Source organism: Lactuca sativa, chromosome 6 (assembly GCF_002870075.4).
Source record: "Lactuca sativa cultivar Salinas chromosome 6, Lsat_Salinas_v11, whole genome shotgun sequence".
Lineage (NCBI taxonomy): Eukaryota > Viridiplantae > Streptophyta > Magnoliopsida > Asterales > Asteraceae > Lactuca > Lactuca sativa.
Window position 1 is genome coordinate 31,768,676 of NC_056628.2, and position 16,363 is coordinate 31,785,038.

A 16,363-nucleotide genomic window follows, 5' to 3' on the forward strand; every position below is an offset into this window, starting at 1 on the left:
AACCCTCCTTAGGGATCACGTGAAAGGTTAATCGCAGAACACTAACAATATTTTGAGTGTGCGAAGTTTCAACCTTGGACATTCTGTGTAGAATTCTAATCTTAAACCACTAAGCTCCCATCACATGGGACCGATATATTGACTTGTAAGGGTAACCAACTTTAGCTTTTGTCACATTTAATTACTAAACTTATTTTTATGCTCGATATACCATTGAACTTGTTGAAAATGTTCAAAAAATACTAATATGACTGGGTATAGTGCGTTTTGTTGGCTTTCGATGTCTTTTCCAACAAAATATTAGTTTTCTGACAATCTTTAAAGTTCTCAATCATCTTATCCGGCTAAAAAAGGATTTTCTGACGAACTTAGGCTTTTCAGATTTTTTCCCTCTTTTATTCTCGTACTTCTATTTTTCTTGAAATCGAACATAATTTTTCAAGGTCTGTAATGATCTGAAAATCAAGATCTTAAGAACATAATTAAGAGTTTTTCATTAGGGTTATTTCAAGATCTCAAAAACGATCTTGAAATCGAACTCATTTCTCGCTAGGTGTTCATTAATATAAGGAAATCATACTTAGGGTTTCTCGTCTCGAGTTTTACAAGATCTTGAACTTGTTTATAGGATACTTAAGAGCAATATCAAGAAATCAACTTCAGGAACTCAAGAGAAGGGTTCTGATTATAAAGAATTCGGGAACTCAAGAACTCAACACACAAATATCTAGAAATTAATTTTCAGAAGGGACTCGATTTCAGAAAGGGATTCGATTCCATGATTGGCCTAAGAAGATGACCGAAAACTTCAAAGATGGAAAAGAAAACTCATATTTCGCCGGAAAAGACGTTGGAAACCGGTAAAACCCAATATACCCTATCATATTAGTATTTTTGTACAATTCCAACAAGTTCAAAGTTATATCAAGCACAAAAAAAGTTTAGTGAGTACATGTGTACAAAAACTAATTTCGCACATGAGGTCAAAGTTTAAACCATGACACACCTAAAATATTGTTAATATTCCACGATACATCTCCTATATGGATTTCATGACGGATTAGCATGAACCACTCAGATGATATGGCTTATTATTTATAACCAATAATAAAAGCAATAAAAACAATAAAAGTTGGAAATAAAAAAGCCAAAAACCGGAAAACGTGGAAGATGCACAAACTTTTTAAGAGCCTTATATGTTCAAACACATAAAGTGCAACCCAATAAACACGTCGGATGAGATTCAACTCATAACATACAAGTGGATTAAGCATATGTCGAATCTTATTTTTCATGAAAATTGGAATGACTGGTGTTGTTCTGTTTTTACTTATACTCATGCTTGTACATTGTAATATTCTAGCATCTTTGCTAGTTTTTCGATATATTTAGCTCTTAAAAAAATGTTCTATTGGTTTAAATATTTTTAATAAGGACATAAACTTAATATAAAGTATAAACTTATTTTATTACACAAAGTTAAGAATTAATGTATTAAAATAACATTTACATAAATCAATTAAAAAAATCAAATTTAAAGATGTAAATCGAATAAAACATATGCACAAATAAATGATCAGTAAACTACTTTCCTCTTCTCCCAGTTCTCAGCCGTTCTCAGCAGTCAGCAGTCTGACTGAGAGCTTCTTTCCCTCTAATCAACAAAAAATCTTAAATCTTTACAGGGTTTTTGGAATATCAACTTCGAAAACCCCTTAGCAACATGGATCATCGTCTTCGTTCTAGAGGAGAAAAGAAGGTTTACTCTGGATTCACAACATCCGAGGCCAGTCATCACACACTTATCTCTATTACTGTGTTTCTTTCTTCATATATGGCTGTAATTTCTTGAGTATAATCCCGTTAAAGCTGTTCAAACTCTTCGTTTTAATGTTATTCTTCGATGATTATATACGATGTTTGAAATTTCGAAGATAAATGTATGTCTTAATCATTCTCTTCATCCGGGTGCGTTGCTTTTTCATAAGGGGTTTTCGCATTTTAGTGAATTCTATGTTTCGCATTCGATGTATTGGTATTATCGTTTATTTAAAGAGCTGTTATCGCTAATTTGTCGGGTTGTTCATCCGGGAATCTTGGCTTTCATAAAGGTGTCAAATTTTGAGACACCATGTTTGAATTGTGTGTTCTTGTCGAAGCTTGTGATTGCGATTATGAAACCCTAGGAAGTAATTTTACTGTAGCACCAAAAGAGGGTATGTATCAATTTTGATCTTACAGACGTTTTCTTGACTACATTCTTGAATTTAAACAACTTATAAGCCTTAAGTTGTAGGTTACTAATAACTTCAACCATGGTTTTATAAATTACTTGTTTTTTGCACATCATCTATGTTTATATCAATTCGTTTGATGAATTCTTAACTTCACAGATGGAGAAAATGGAGAAAGTAATAAAAGAATCAGGGGAAAATCCTCTAAATCCTGATGTCTTTAAGATATTAGCAAGAAGATTCAAGTGAGTTATGATTCTAAAGTTTCACAAATCTCTTCAATTCATTAGTGAATTCTCAATATCAATTATTTAATCATTAACAATAATTAAAACTTTTTTTTTTTCTTATATGATTAGTCGATCTTCAGGACGAGCTGGAAAACCTATCTTAAAATGGACTGATGTATATCCCCTTTTTTCATACTTCTTAATATTATTAATAATAATAAAAAAAAACTACATTTTCTGTTCTTTGTCTACTTATTTTGCATTATAATCTTATTTACATTTGTTAGGTCCAAAATTGGTTTATTGAAAAGCAGCAATGCCTCATGTCAAAAAATACAAATAAATTGCCAGCTGTCCAAGAAGGTGATTCTGATATGTCTAAAGGTGATTCTTTTATATGTAAAGATTCAAATATCAAAATAAATTCTTGTAAATTTTTATATTAGTATGCATATGTAACATTTTGAACCTTGAATATAAAATACAACTAATTTATACAGGAGAAAAAATTGTAGATCTTTCAAAGTTGGAATTCGAGGCAAAATCATCAGATAATGCATGGTAAGCTTTTACATGTATCAAGAATTTTTTTTATAAATTATGTAAATGAAAACTATTAAAAAAAATATTGATCTGTTCTTGATGTATTTTTGTGATTTGAAGGTATGATGTGGAAGTATTTATCACACATAGATTTATCTCAAGTGGACCTGTAAGTTTTTATATTTTTCCTTCTCACAATTTCATTAATATAATATATATTTATAAAAATTGGAAGTCAAATAGGGTTTGTTTATAATAGATAATATACTTGATCTTTTACCCATAATAGCAAGGTACTCACATTTCCTTACTAATAATAGCAAAACACTTTATTTTTTTTTATATAATTCACTACAAATATGATCATCGTAACTTTATTTGTTACATATTAGACAAAATTGCAAAAATGGTCCCTGTGATTTCAACTCTCAAGTTTGTCATTTTCTTTGGATGAAGTCCGAACCTTTTCAAAATTTCAGATATAGTCCTTTTCAGCTACTTTGGTTGTAGATTTGGTCCTGATCAAAATTGAAAAGACTATTTTACCCTTTGTATAATTATTTTTTACAGGAAGTTCTTGTAAGATATGTTGGATTTGGGATAGAAGAAGACGAATGGATTCATGTTAAAAATGTTCGTGAAAGATCTATTCCCATTGAGCATTCAGAATGCCATAAAGTCATGATTGGAGACACTGTGCTTTGTTTCCAAGTTAGTAATCTCTCTTATATAATATTATTTTATAAGTTTTAAAAATCATTTACTTTGTATTATTATCAGGAGAAAACAGATCAAGCAAGATATTATGATGCTCAAGTGATGAATATTCAAAGGAAGTTGCATGATATAAGAGGCTGCAGATGCATTTTCTTGATTCGATATGAGCATGATGACTCTGAGGTAAGAATTTTGACTTTGACTAATTAAGTCAACATGTTGGAGTTTGAAAATTGAAATGTCATTGATTTTTAAAAAATGTTTTTTTGTTTTTTATTTTTAGGAAAGTGTTCGGTTGAAGAGACTGTGTTGCCAGCCGGAATATTAGAATCTTGTAAACCATTTATGTTATAGATGTTTTTATTCATGTGGTTTATTGGATGATATATTATATAGAAATTGTTAATATAGTTTTGGATTTTTTGCTATAAATTGTATTGTATTCCCAACTGGGTTCTCATGTATTTTTTTGAAGCCCAAATCTTGGGTTATTTATTAAAGAATTGGGATCAAATGATGCAGAAAAAATTTCATCTTTTTAATATTGATGGAAGTTTGTGTTCAATAATTTGTTTTCATGTTTTGTGGGTTTTGTAACCTAAATCAGTGTCATATTTAAGAGTTTCAATCATTAATTGTAGATGCAAGAAAAATGTCCATATATGATTATAATGCTAGAATAAATAAGGATATTAATTGTGGAAAAGGTGTTTAATATGGAAACCAAATGAAAGAATTGAGAGATCAACATGTGCCCTTCCGCTAGGAGGTTAGAAAGACTGAATCAGAAGTAAATGTAACCAATACACAACTTGCATGGACTTCTTGTTGATATTTACCAAAAGGTAGGATGACTTACTTTCTTTCCATATAGTGCATCCATACAACTAACACATGCTCATGTTTAATATATAATGTATTTGTTTGTTTCTTTCATGCACATGAAATGTAACACATGATCTTTACATAAAAAAGTCTACAAGTATGGTTGACAATTAACAAAACCTCATCACCATATAATGTTTGGTACTTCTCTAATATAACTATATATCAATAAAAAAAACTTTTAATTCTCTCATAAACACCTTAAAACTTAAGAACCATAAACTTAAAACTCACATATATCGGTTAATTATTTAAAATTAAGGTGTTAAATACTTGTTTATGTATTTTAAAAAAAAGGTGAGTTGCACCTTTGGATGGCCCACGATGAACTTGTCATTTGTAACATCCTCAGGCGGGTACACACACATACCAAAATATTGTTCGTTTTTGGATTCCCGACAAGATAACTTACCAAGAGGTCTCCCATCCATGCACATTTAATGGAAAAGTTCTCATGGGATACACGACCCTCACAGTTTAAAAAAAACGTCTTGATAGGAAAGGTATCCACACACCTTATGTGGAGTATTTTGTTCCTCTTTCCGGTTAACGTAGGATCAGAGGAGCAACCCTTTCACCCCTAATGAGGTTTGACGTGTCGAACACATCGAGTTGTGCCATAAACTTGATACTATTTGTAACATTCCCCCACGTAAACACCAAAATATTGTCTACTTTAGGATACCCATTAGGAGAACTTCCCAAGAAATTTATCTGTAACATATGAGTTCTAATTATGGTTTTCCATTTGTTAACTGGGGTTCTATAATCCATAAGAAAGTAGATGGAAGGGGTCGAAACAAAAAACCATTTACCGTAATTTGTTGAAAAACTGAAAAACTATTAATTTTCGCTGAGGGCGTGGGGTACCTTTGTTTATTCAGGCGTGACTATTTTATCGTATATGGACGTGGGGCGCCCAGGTCCATTGTAACATCCTAAAATCAAGGTAAAATTTTATTCTTAAAGTCCAACCAAAAATCGTAATCGTTTACGAAACATTGTTCCAAAAAGTAATAATCACAAATTAGAGTATCCCAAAATCAAAAATCATAAAACCGAAAGTGTGACAACCCATAATTTCAATATTGTAAAAGTCAATCTTAGTCAACGAAAGTCAAACATATCAAATAAAGGTCAAACTCATTTCTTTAATTGTATTGATATAGTTAGATTAATGAGTTATAGGTGTATAAACCTTGTATTCATTGTTGTTATATGTTTTGGAAGGAAATCATTTGGAACCGAGAACCTTCAGCCGAACCATAAACCCCCTCGCAACCGTAAACGTCTCGCAACCGAGAACCTCGTTCTCGGCTGTGAACTCGCTTTTGACCGTAAACCTGCGGTTTGCAGCGGTGAACTCCTTCGGACTGAAAACTCTACCATATATATATATATATATATATATATATATATATATATATATATATATATATATATGTTTGACCGGAATATTCCTCACTTCTACACTTCTAGCCGAAAACTCAAGCTTTTCTCTCAAGATCTTCAACCGAAAACCCCTAGTTTTCTCTCAACCATCACTCGAAGATCATTTGTTTCATCTTCGGATCTTATTAAGAACATCTAGTGTTCTTCCCTTCATCGATCAATCACCCTTCATTTTGGGTTTACAGCCGAAAACACTTGAATCTTCAAGTGTCCGTGAATCGTGTGCGGCCGTAAACACCGAAGGCTAGCCGTGAACTCCAAGCAGTTACTTGATTTTGCTTCTAATACTTCTTTTGTAAGTAATCCTTACATGATAGGTTGTTTCCTTAACACCTTTGAGGTTATATTCGCTAATTTCATGCCAATATATTGCGTGAATTGCTATTTAGGACTTGGTTTTGTCCCGGGAGCTAGCTTGTGGAAACAATCATATATCGAACCTTACAAAGCGAACCACTCACATAAGGTGAGTTCCCCCTACAATTTACTTTTTTCAAAATGCTTTTAGGGGAGAATACAAGTAGAACACAATATATTTGTATTAATCATTTACATATGGAAACAAACAAAAAGATTTCTTATGGTTAAAAACTGCCAAATATCATTTTAGAAAACTCTTTTAATCTATTTTAGAATTCTATTTATATCAAAATCATATCCATTTATATATTTATGTATAAGTATGCTTTAACGGAATTATGACTATTGCTAAATACCGTAACTCCTGTTCCGTGTTTGGTTGTGGGCTTAGGGTAGGATCACTATTCCGATTGTTGGCTACATCATAGTTATACTTGCTAAATATATACATGAATATTAAACCCCATTTTCCAAGAACATACTTAACTCAGTTGCTTATGTTGAGCAAATGAGTCTTTTCTCCAAATTAGTTACAGTTCAAACAAACATACTAGTAAACTATAATAGGTATAGTTTAAAGGATCAATACATATTATTTTCTAGAATAAAGAAACATAAAAGAGTCAATACATGCATACTATAACCATTTATTGCAAAGTATTCTATTCATTTACAAAGAACAAGAAGGAACTTACATACTGTAACAAGAACAATATAACTAAAATGTGATGATACTATTTCAGGACATAGCAATATTCTTGCTAAGTCACATTTTTATAACCAGAGTCTCCTGGAGGGAGAGTGTGAGTTTGTGTATAGATCTATACTGGACTGAAAATCCTGGACCTTGGCTGTTAGCTATAGTTGGACCGGCAGGTCTACGGGTGACACATGTCATAACTTTTCGACGCCTAACAACGTCGTGTTTAACACTAGTTAATCAAGCATGTTTATAACCTTAATCACATTTTAACCTTAATTAACCATTTTGGTTTTCAAAGTAGTTAATGCATCAGTAGTGTATTTCATACAAAACCACTATAAATCTTCATTTTCCATTACATACTTATAGTGATTTCTCACATGAGAAATGCATATTATTTTTCTAGTAAAGATGGTTTACAAATATGGAAAACATATATTTGAAACTATTTCAAGTACAAAAATACATTTTACACTATTTTCAAGAGAACAAAACATACAAACATTTGGTCTTGGGTAGAAGACTACTTTTCATTTGAGCAGAAGATATAGGATTTTCTGGGAAATATACAAACATTTTCACTAGACAAATACAAACATTTTCATGGAACAAATGCAAACTCTTGACACTAAAATACTTATGAACTCACCAACTTAAATGTTGATACTCTCTTTCAAAATAACTTGTATTCTCAGGGAACCAGTAAGACAGGTACACGAGCACAGGTTTTTGAGAAGACAGAGCATGTTCAGACTCGTCTTTTATTTTGCTTTAAATTTTTGGTGTCATACTACTATACAAAGAACACACATGTATTAAATATTTTATTAATGCAATGGATGTTGTTGCTTGTTTTACTATTGTGCATTGTTATGATACTGTACATGACGTCCTCCACCCCCGAATGTTTCCGCCATCTTGATTTGGGGGTGTGACGGAAAGGGTGTGCACGATCACGCCTTAGCTTTCCACTGAATCATATGAAGTACCTGAAACATAAAACTAAGAAACATAAGCCAAAACTTAGTGAGTTCCCCTAAATACCACACACAACCATAACATATACAATCATGCATGCTAGGTCCAACCAGTCATCGGAATGGAATACCATGGGGTCCACAACCATCAGGCTGGATTACGCTCGGCCTAATCAGTCATCGGACTGAAATGCCAACATGTAACAGGCCCAATCAATCATCAAATTGGCATACCCTCGGGTCTACAACCATCGGGATGGATTACCCCCGGTAAGTTGGCTCACGCATATAGCAGTAAAGCCTCTATAACATCCCAAAATACGACCCAAAAATTTTTGTTTATTCGTTACTAAAATCATTAGATCAATACCATAAATAAAAACCCATACGTCAATATCTCAAAACCATAACAAAGTATCACGAGAAAACTGTGTCAAGACTGTATCAATCATATTTACGAAAAACTAAATCAACTCCCAGCACAGAAACTGAAGCTGTGGTGTGTGCGATGTCATCAACCCGAGCTCTTCCCTTTACTTGCGGAAGTACCTGAAACCAAAACTGAAACTATAAGCACGAAGCTTAGTGAGCTCCCCCAAACTACCACATACCATACAATATCATAAAAACACATACTGGGCCTTGCCCACTGCATCGAACCGAAGTCCGGAAACTGCATCGGACCGAAGCCCGAAACTAACCAGGTCCTTGCCCTCTGCATCGGGCCGAAGCCCGGAAACTGCATCGGACGGAAGTCCAGAACTAACTGGGACCTTGTTCCCTGCATCGGACCGAAGTCCGGAACTAACAGCATCGGACCGAAATTCGGAACTGACTGGGACCTTGTCCCCTGCATCGGACCGAAGTCCGGAAACTGACTGATGTATAACGTGGCATAGTATAAACATATCAACTAGCATAAGCACATATAGTGTATACTGTATCGGACCGAAGTCCAGAACACATAACACAAAACATGCTTGAATCACAAAGACATCAAGCAATCTAACTACTGCATCAGACCGAGGTCTGGAACTACTGCTAACTAAACGGGCCGACATTGTGGCCGTACACCCGTTCCTACTGGAAGAAAGACTCACCTCGTAGTCTAGCTGCTGAATGAACTGCTTTGGAATCTGTCTCTTGTGGCTCCGGTTTCACCCCGACTACAATTTCCACTAAGTCAAATACTGATAACTATACTGAGGGTAAAATGACTATTTTACCCATGGTCCAAGTCAAACTCTTGGTCAAAGTCAACATGCAGTTGACCTGACTCGTCCAGTTGGGCCGCCAACTCGTCGAGTCCCTACTCTCATTTCTCATTTCTGCGCGCTACTACTCGTCGAGTTTGGCATAGACTCGACGAGTTCCTCATTGATACTAACACTTAGTCGATCTACATCCGAGTTACCAAGTTGTATGAACAACTCGTCGAGTTCTCCTTCAACATATGAACACTCCGACTGTGACTCGCCGAGTTGTATGAACAACTCGCCGAGTCTATTCTTGGAATATGAAGATTGCCTTGGACTCGCCGAGTAAGGGCATTGACTCGCCGATTCTCTCCATGAATGAGTCCAATCTTCGACTCACTAAGTCCACCTACAACTCACTGGTTCCACTCGGCATAATACACAGAAGGGGGAAAACTTGAGGACTCACGACCCCACTCGCCGAGTCTGAAGAACGACTCGCCGAGTTGGTTGCATGCAACTTATATACAATCGATTCTGCTCAAAACCACTGCATACAACTTATAGATTGGGTTCTTAAGGATTGTTTACCACATAAATTTTCCAACTTTACGTGTACATATGCATGAAAAGGGATTTAAAGGCTCAAAAGACTCTTAAAAGAGTAGATCTAGGGTTTTCATGCAAAATGGCTCCATAAAGGTGTTAGATCTACGTTTTTGGAACTGAAACATGGCTAGATCCGAAGGCTAATCAACCCAATGTGATCTCTCTACTATAAACAAGCTAAGAAACGGATAAAATGGCCTAAATGTGCTCATAATGGCGAATCAATCATAGAAACAGAAGGAAATCAGGTTATTACCTCAATAAACTCTGTAGTGGGTGCAAGATCTTGGATCTTCTTCTTCTCCTTTGGATCTAGCCTCCTTCTTCCCTTCAAAACTTCAAGATTCACACAAGAAATGCTCAAATGCTCAATGAATGGCTAGGGTTTGCTAAATGACGTTCTGAGGGTGAAGGAGGCGAGTTTGGGGCTCATAACATGGTTTAAATAGGGTGCAAAACCAATGGATCTAGGATTTCTTCCAGACTGGCGGACTCGTCGAGTCCAGGATATGGACTCGCCGAGTCGCCAACTTAAACGTGCTCAAAATCTCGCCTCTACTCGGCGAGTCGGGCCTACAACTCACCGAGTCCCAGCTAAAAATGCAAAAATACATACCAGGAACCAGGTGTTACAGCCTCAACCCAATACCATACTATGTTGACATATGCAACATATAAACATATACCAGTCAACATGCAAACAGACAGATCTACAGATCACTACCACATAGCAACATCCTATAAACCAGGATACAAATCTAAAATATCACTACAACATAACAACATCCTATATACCAGGATACATAATGTAACATCCCATTTATCAAATAATAAACTTGGAACCCCGAGATGTAATTATTATTATTATTATTATTATTATTATTATTATTATTATTATTATTATTATTATTATTATTATTATTATTATTATTTTATATTATTATAGCTCAAAATCAAATAGTAATTAGCGGGGTGTTGGTTTCGGGAAGCCAAATGACAATATTTGAATCTCTAGGGGTTAAAGTATATTTTCAGGATTTATTTTGCAAATGATTTTAGAAGTCAGGGGGTGTTTGGTATCATTTGGACTTAATATGAAAGGGTTTTGGATGGTTGGGTCTAAAAGGGTCAATTATGTACCTAAGTTGAAAAGAATTTGTCAAGCAGAGGCTGCTTGGTAAATATTTCAGACTTGATTTGTAAGGATTTTCAGAAGGAGGGGTTTAAATGGTAAATTAAGGATTTATATTGAAAGAAAAGGAGAATGAGGGACTAAAAGTGTCATTATGGGGAGAAGTTTATGAGAGCCAGGCATATAACCGTCACCGCCCTCGTTCAAACCCTAACCCTAATAATATGTTGCAACCGCCACCTTCCACATGTGACCTCCCTTCATCCGCTACCACCCCCCTTCACTCCCATTTTCAATCAGCAGGCGATGACAATGACCATCGGACGTCCGTTGTCCTTCTCCTTCTTCAACCGGCAACGATGAAGGGCCTCACATTGAGGTTGAATCTGTGGGCCGCCAAGATTGTCTATCATGGCTGCTGCTTTGCCAAGGAACGTCACCGCCTCTGATGTGAACCGCTGCTGCTGCCCGCCATTCTGAATTCCCGTCGTCGCTATACGCTACCGTGAAGTGGGTTATTGTATTGATTTTTCCGAGCAAAAAGATAGATATGTGTTGCTGTGAACATACGTGTGATCTCAGAAGCAAACTCTAGGCATAACATCGTCCTCACAGTGAACATACGTGTGATCTCCCTCACCGACTCCCCATCCTGTCTCAGACTCAAAAACTCCTGATCCAAACGTTCCCCCTCAACCCTCAGAATTTATCGGGTGCAGAACATATCCCAGAATCGCTCCCAAGTAACAGCCGCTCTCTGCTCATCAGAATACGACCCTGTCGTCAGCCTCCACCAGTCCTTGGCCCCGAGCCTGAGCAAAGGACATGAGCGTGTAAAGAAACATCCCTCCACATCGGAGACCCATCACATAGACTTGATGGGGTCCTGGGTCCCATAAAACGTAAGGGGCTTCGTGTTGTCGAAATCCTTATACTGGAAACCCCGACTGGCTCCCACTCCACCACCTGCCGCGGTTACAACTAATGTAGCTGCAGCGGCAGCCGTCTCCGCAAGGGCTGCGTACCTGTCATCAAAGTACTCCATCATGGCAGACTTAATAGTCCCAAACAACTCTGGTATCTGACTCCGAACAATCTCAACCACCTCCTCACAGATGATCTCCCTGAATCGATCCTCTGTCAATACTGGCTCCTCGTGACTGATAACCTCAGGAGCTACTGGGGCCTCCTGATCACTCTGCCCTGATCCTGGTCCGGATCCCAACACGAAACGCATCGTAACCACCATACTGAAAATATAACAAGAGGATATCAGATAATCTGCACAAATAACTGGGAACTAACTCCCAACCCAAACCCTAGGGGTTGTGACTTCCTTGCTACGCTTATGGCTCTTGTGATTTCAGTAGTAACGAAGCATACTACCTTCCACACCTACCCATATTTGTCTCTAGTATCACCACAACAACCTACAATATACATAAACATAGCGAGCGCCCGATCCTCACTCCTAGAAGGAGGTTAAACATCCCTTAACTGACCTACCAATTCCACACAACCCGCCCATCCATGAAATTTCCACAACCCTGTAGCACTAATGTATGCTAGCCATACATAACATTGGACCCTATAGAATTTCGAATATTCAATCCTACCCTAAGCGCTACTCAATAGGAACATAACATAATGCCAAATCAAACATTCTCTGGCTATAAGATCTTAATTATATACAACCATGATGCATACACAAGTAACTACAGTAATAATGTCAATCTCATATAAAGAAAGCCCTAGGCTAACAGGAATCATGTAATTAGACAATTCTATCATGCAATTCCTGAAGATTCCTAGCCTAGTACTAACATGTTGTCTTAACATATCATATAATCAATTAACTATATGGTATTTTGGGGTTTAATTACTGGATCCGGCTGATCAAACACTCGGCATCCTCGTTTACTTATTTTGAAAACCATTTAGAATTTATTTTGAAAATCACGACTTCGCCTTGCCGTGATCCCCTGATGTACCTAAAACAATAAACTGAAACTGTAAGCCCGAAATCTTAGTGAGTTCCCCCAAAATACCCATGCTCACAGCAATACACAAAGAATCACAAACAACATACTATGGTCCAGTTAACTATCGGGTTGGAATACCCCAGGCTCACAACCAACAGGTTGGAATACCCACATACTATAGGTCCAATCATCCTCGGGATGGAATACCCCAGACCCACAACCAACAAGTTGGAATGCCCACATACTATGAGTCCAATCATCCTCGGGATGGAATACTCACGACCCATAACCAACAGGTTGGAATGCCCATGTCTATTGGCTTTCGCACAAAGCAGATAAGCCTCAATCGCCCAGCAAATATGTGCACATATATAACAGATAATCACATAACAGTCTATAGCCAGCAACTGATCTACCAGATCATACCACATAGCACATAATACCATCCTATCTACCAGGATACCGATCTAACAGATCAGACCACATACTGCACAATATTATCCTACCCTTTAGGATACGATCTAACAGATCATAACACATACCACATAATATTATCCTACCCTCTAGGATACCGATCTAACAGATCATACTAGCATAACATAACCAGGTAACAATCCAAATGGCCGACCTTGGTGCCTTAGACCCTTGAGTCTAGTGAGGATAACTCACTTTGCAACGGACGACTGGAAATAGAAAGATCAACTCTTGAGTCACCCCCACAAACTCCACCACCGATATCCAACACATCATAAGGTTCATAAATTCCCAGATACCCCAGAAGTCAACTGGTCAACCCTTGGTCAAAGTCAAAGTCAACTGCCCGGGTCAACAGTCCATGTTGACCTAAACTCGTCGAGTGTATCCAGCCACTCGCCGAGTTCCTTGCATAACTCGCTCGCTCGTCGACTCACCAGAGTGACTCGTCGAGTTCCTAAGGATCGCAGTCGAAGCTCATTGACCACTCGTCGAGTTTTCCTCTTGCAAGTCGACAAGTTCACACGCATCCAACGGTTGAGAAGAATCCTAACCGACTCGCCGAGTCACTCTACTGACTCGCTAAGTTTAAGACAATCTTCATAGGACTCGCTGAGTCGTTCATCCAACTCGTCGAGTTCAGGACCATCTTCATATGACTCGCTGAGTCGACTATGTGACTTGTCGAGTCCCTTCAATCCTTCATCCATATAGATGCTTTTTAATCCATGCAAAGGCTCCATATTGTAGATCTAACCTTCCAAGGCCTTCTTATCACGTAAAGTTGCAAATTTTACGTGCATGTAAAGCTTTAAGGCCCTAAAATGACAAAAATAAGCTTGACATGAAGTCCAACACTTGAGGGAAAGCTCATACTTGCCAAAACTATTACCTTTATGGATCTAGGGACCAAAGGGAGGTCAGATCTGAGGTTTCAGCTTCAGATCTTGTCTCAAACACAAATCCTTTCCTAAAATCCACCCAACAAGAGATTAAAGATAAAATGAGACAAAGAGACAGCTTAATACCTTCCAGAAACTATTTACCGATGTATACCCTTGCTTCCCACAAGTTCCTAGCTTCAATTACTTGTTTCTCCAAGTGTTCCTCACCAAGATCTCTCTTCAAATCTATATTGCGCCAAGGAAACACACACACATGATTTAGGGTTTGAGGGTGTCAAGAAGCTATAAAGGGGAGGCTAGGGATGGCCAATGATCCTTTAAGTAGGGTGCAAAACCCCGAGATTTAGGGTTTCATCTGCCAGCTCCTATTCGTCGAGTCCCCTTTTGGACTCGACGAGTAGATCACTAAATCACGCGGACCAACCCGCTTCTACTCGACAAGTAGGGAAACCAACTCGTCAAGTTGACCTTGAAATTAGAAAATTTCTCACATAAACCAATACCTGAAAATTGAGGCGTTACACCAAATGAGATCTAGGCATGTATTGGACATACATGCCCATAAAGAATCGACTTTTAAGTGTAATATGAAGTAATAAGACATAGGGTCTCATGATGTGAGGATTGAATGACCCCGTTTTTTGTTAAGCTTCATGGAGCTCACGACGTGAGAGAAGGCGGCTCACGTTGTGAGGTCAACTCCAATGACTTTTCATGTCTGAGCTGGCTGAGTTGAGTCGATATGAGTTGGAATTGGACCGAGTGATGTGACATCCTGAAATTTAGATCAAAGACTGTGAACGGTCGTAGTAAATCTCTTTGTAATTTGATTCATTGAGCTTTAGTGCATGTTATGAGAAATAAATGAGTTCATTGCAACTATTATAAGATACCAAATGGTATCTTACGTCCAAATGTGTAAACTGACAAACAACTCAAATAGCTCAAACTGCAATCATAGTTAATGCGTTTGAAAAACTAAAATTTCGTATTAAGCAGTTCTGAGGAAAACAAACATTCTAGTCTCGTAGTACATGTTTCCTTTTTCGGTAAATATGAAGAATGTCCAAAATGGAGTTTGTATGCAAAAGATACGACCGTTTAAGAATCCAAAACTAGTATAATATTGATTTTCTTAAAACCGCTAAAACTGTTTATATCCGTTGAGGGACTTGCACACCTCAAACGGAAATTTTGACAACGTATTTGGACTCAGGTCATATTCTATTATTTAAATTCATAATTGAAATATTTTTAGTAAAAATATTTATAAAAGTCAAAAAAAAAAAAAATCAGACGTTTTGAATCAGTAAATCGTGAAACCTTAAACTATTGATTTCAATATGATTTCAATTATTGGCAGTATATTCTAGAAATAATATATTATTATCCAGTCCAACAAATGTGAGTTTTAACAATAGAGATAACATTATATTTTTATCTTTATTTTTAATATAACCATTTATATTGATACATAACTAATAACTTGTGATCAACTATAGATAAGTTATTATAGATTTTATAAATCATACAATAACTTATGTATCAATAAACTTTAAATGATCACAATATATATATATATATATATATATATATATATATATATATATATATATATATATATATATATATATATATATATAGGGAAAAGCTCAAATGAGAACACCTAAAAGGTTGAGAACGCGAGAACAGTTTTAGACCAATCAATATATAAGGACATATAAGTAATTGCATATTTCAATTAAATTAAAATAAAATCAAATAAATCAAATTTCCTTAAATTTAGGACCAGTTACCAAAAAAGGAGATATTTGATTTTTTATTTTTCTTATTAATGAAATATAAAAAACATTATTATAAAAAAAAATTAATACTAAAAAAATTTAATTTTTTTTCTCATATTTCACGTTTTTTTTTTCAAAAAAGTTAATAAAAATCCAACCCCAAATAAATACATTTGTATT

General features: G+C 36.2%; 1 protein-coding gene across 1 annotated transcript; it reads left to right on the forward strand.

Annotated features, from left to right (window-relative positions):
• Positions 1 to 1,568: 1,568 nt before the first annotated feature.
• LOC111877592 (protein SAWADEE HOMEODOMAIN HOMOLOG 1) lies at positions 1,569 to 4,252 on the forward strand. Its single transcript, XM_023874112.2, has 9 exons — positions 1,569 to 1,786; positions 2,394 to 2,479; positions 2,594 to 2,639; positions 2,752 to 2,848; positions 2,965 to 3,025; positions 3,128 to 3,176; positions 3,578 to 3,718; positions 3,788 to 3,907; positions 4,008 to 4,252. The coding sequence occupies exons 1-9, from the start codon at positions 1,724 to 1,726 to the stop codon at positions 4,050 to 4,052; spliced, it is 708 nt and encodes a 235-aa protein (XP_023729880.1). The 5' UTR covers positions 1,569 to 1,723; the 3' UTR covers positions 4,053 to 4,252.
• The last annotated feature ends 12,111 nt before the right edge of the window (positions 4,253 to 16,363 follow it).

Bases quoted from the DNA above. Each gene is read 5' to 3' on its own strand.
- LOC111877592 (XM_023874112.2), top strand. From the start codon at position 1,724: ATGGATCATCGTCTTCGTTCTAGAGGAGAAAAGAAGGTTTACTCTGGA. The intron at 2,480-2,593 runs GTGAGTTATGAT...TTATATGATTAG, and splicing joins ATATTAGCAAGAAGATTCAA to TCGATCTTCAGGACGAGCTG. The intron at 2,640-2,751 runs GTATATCCCCTT...TACATTTGTTAG, and splicing joins CTATCTTAAAATGGACTGAT to GTCCAAAATTGGTTTATTGA.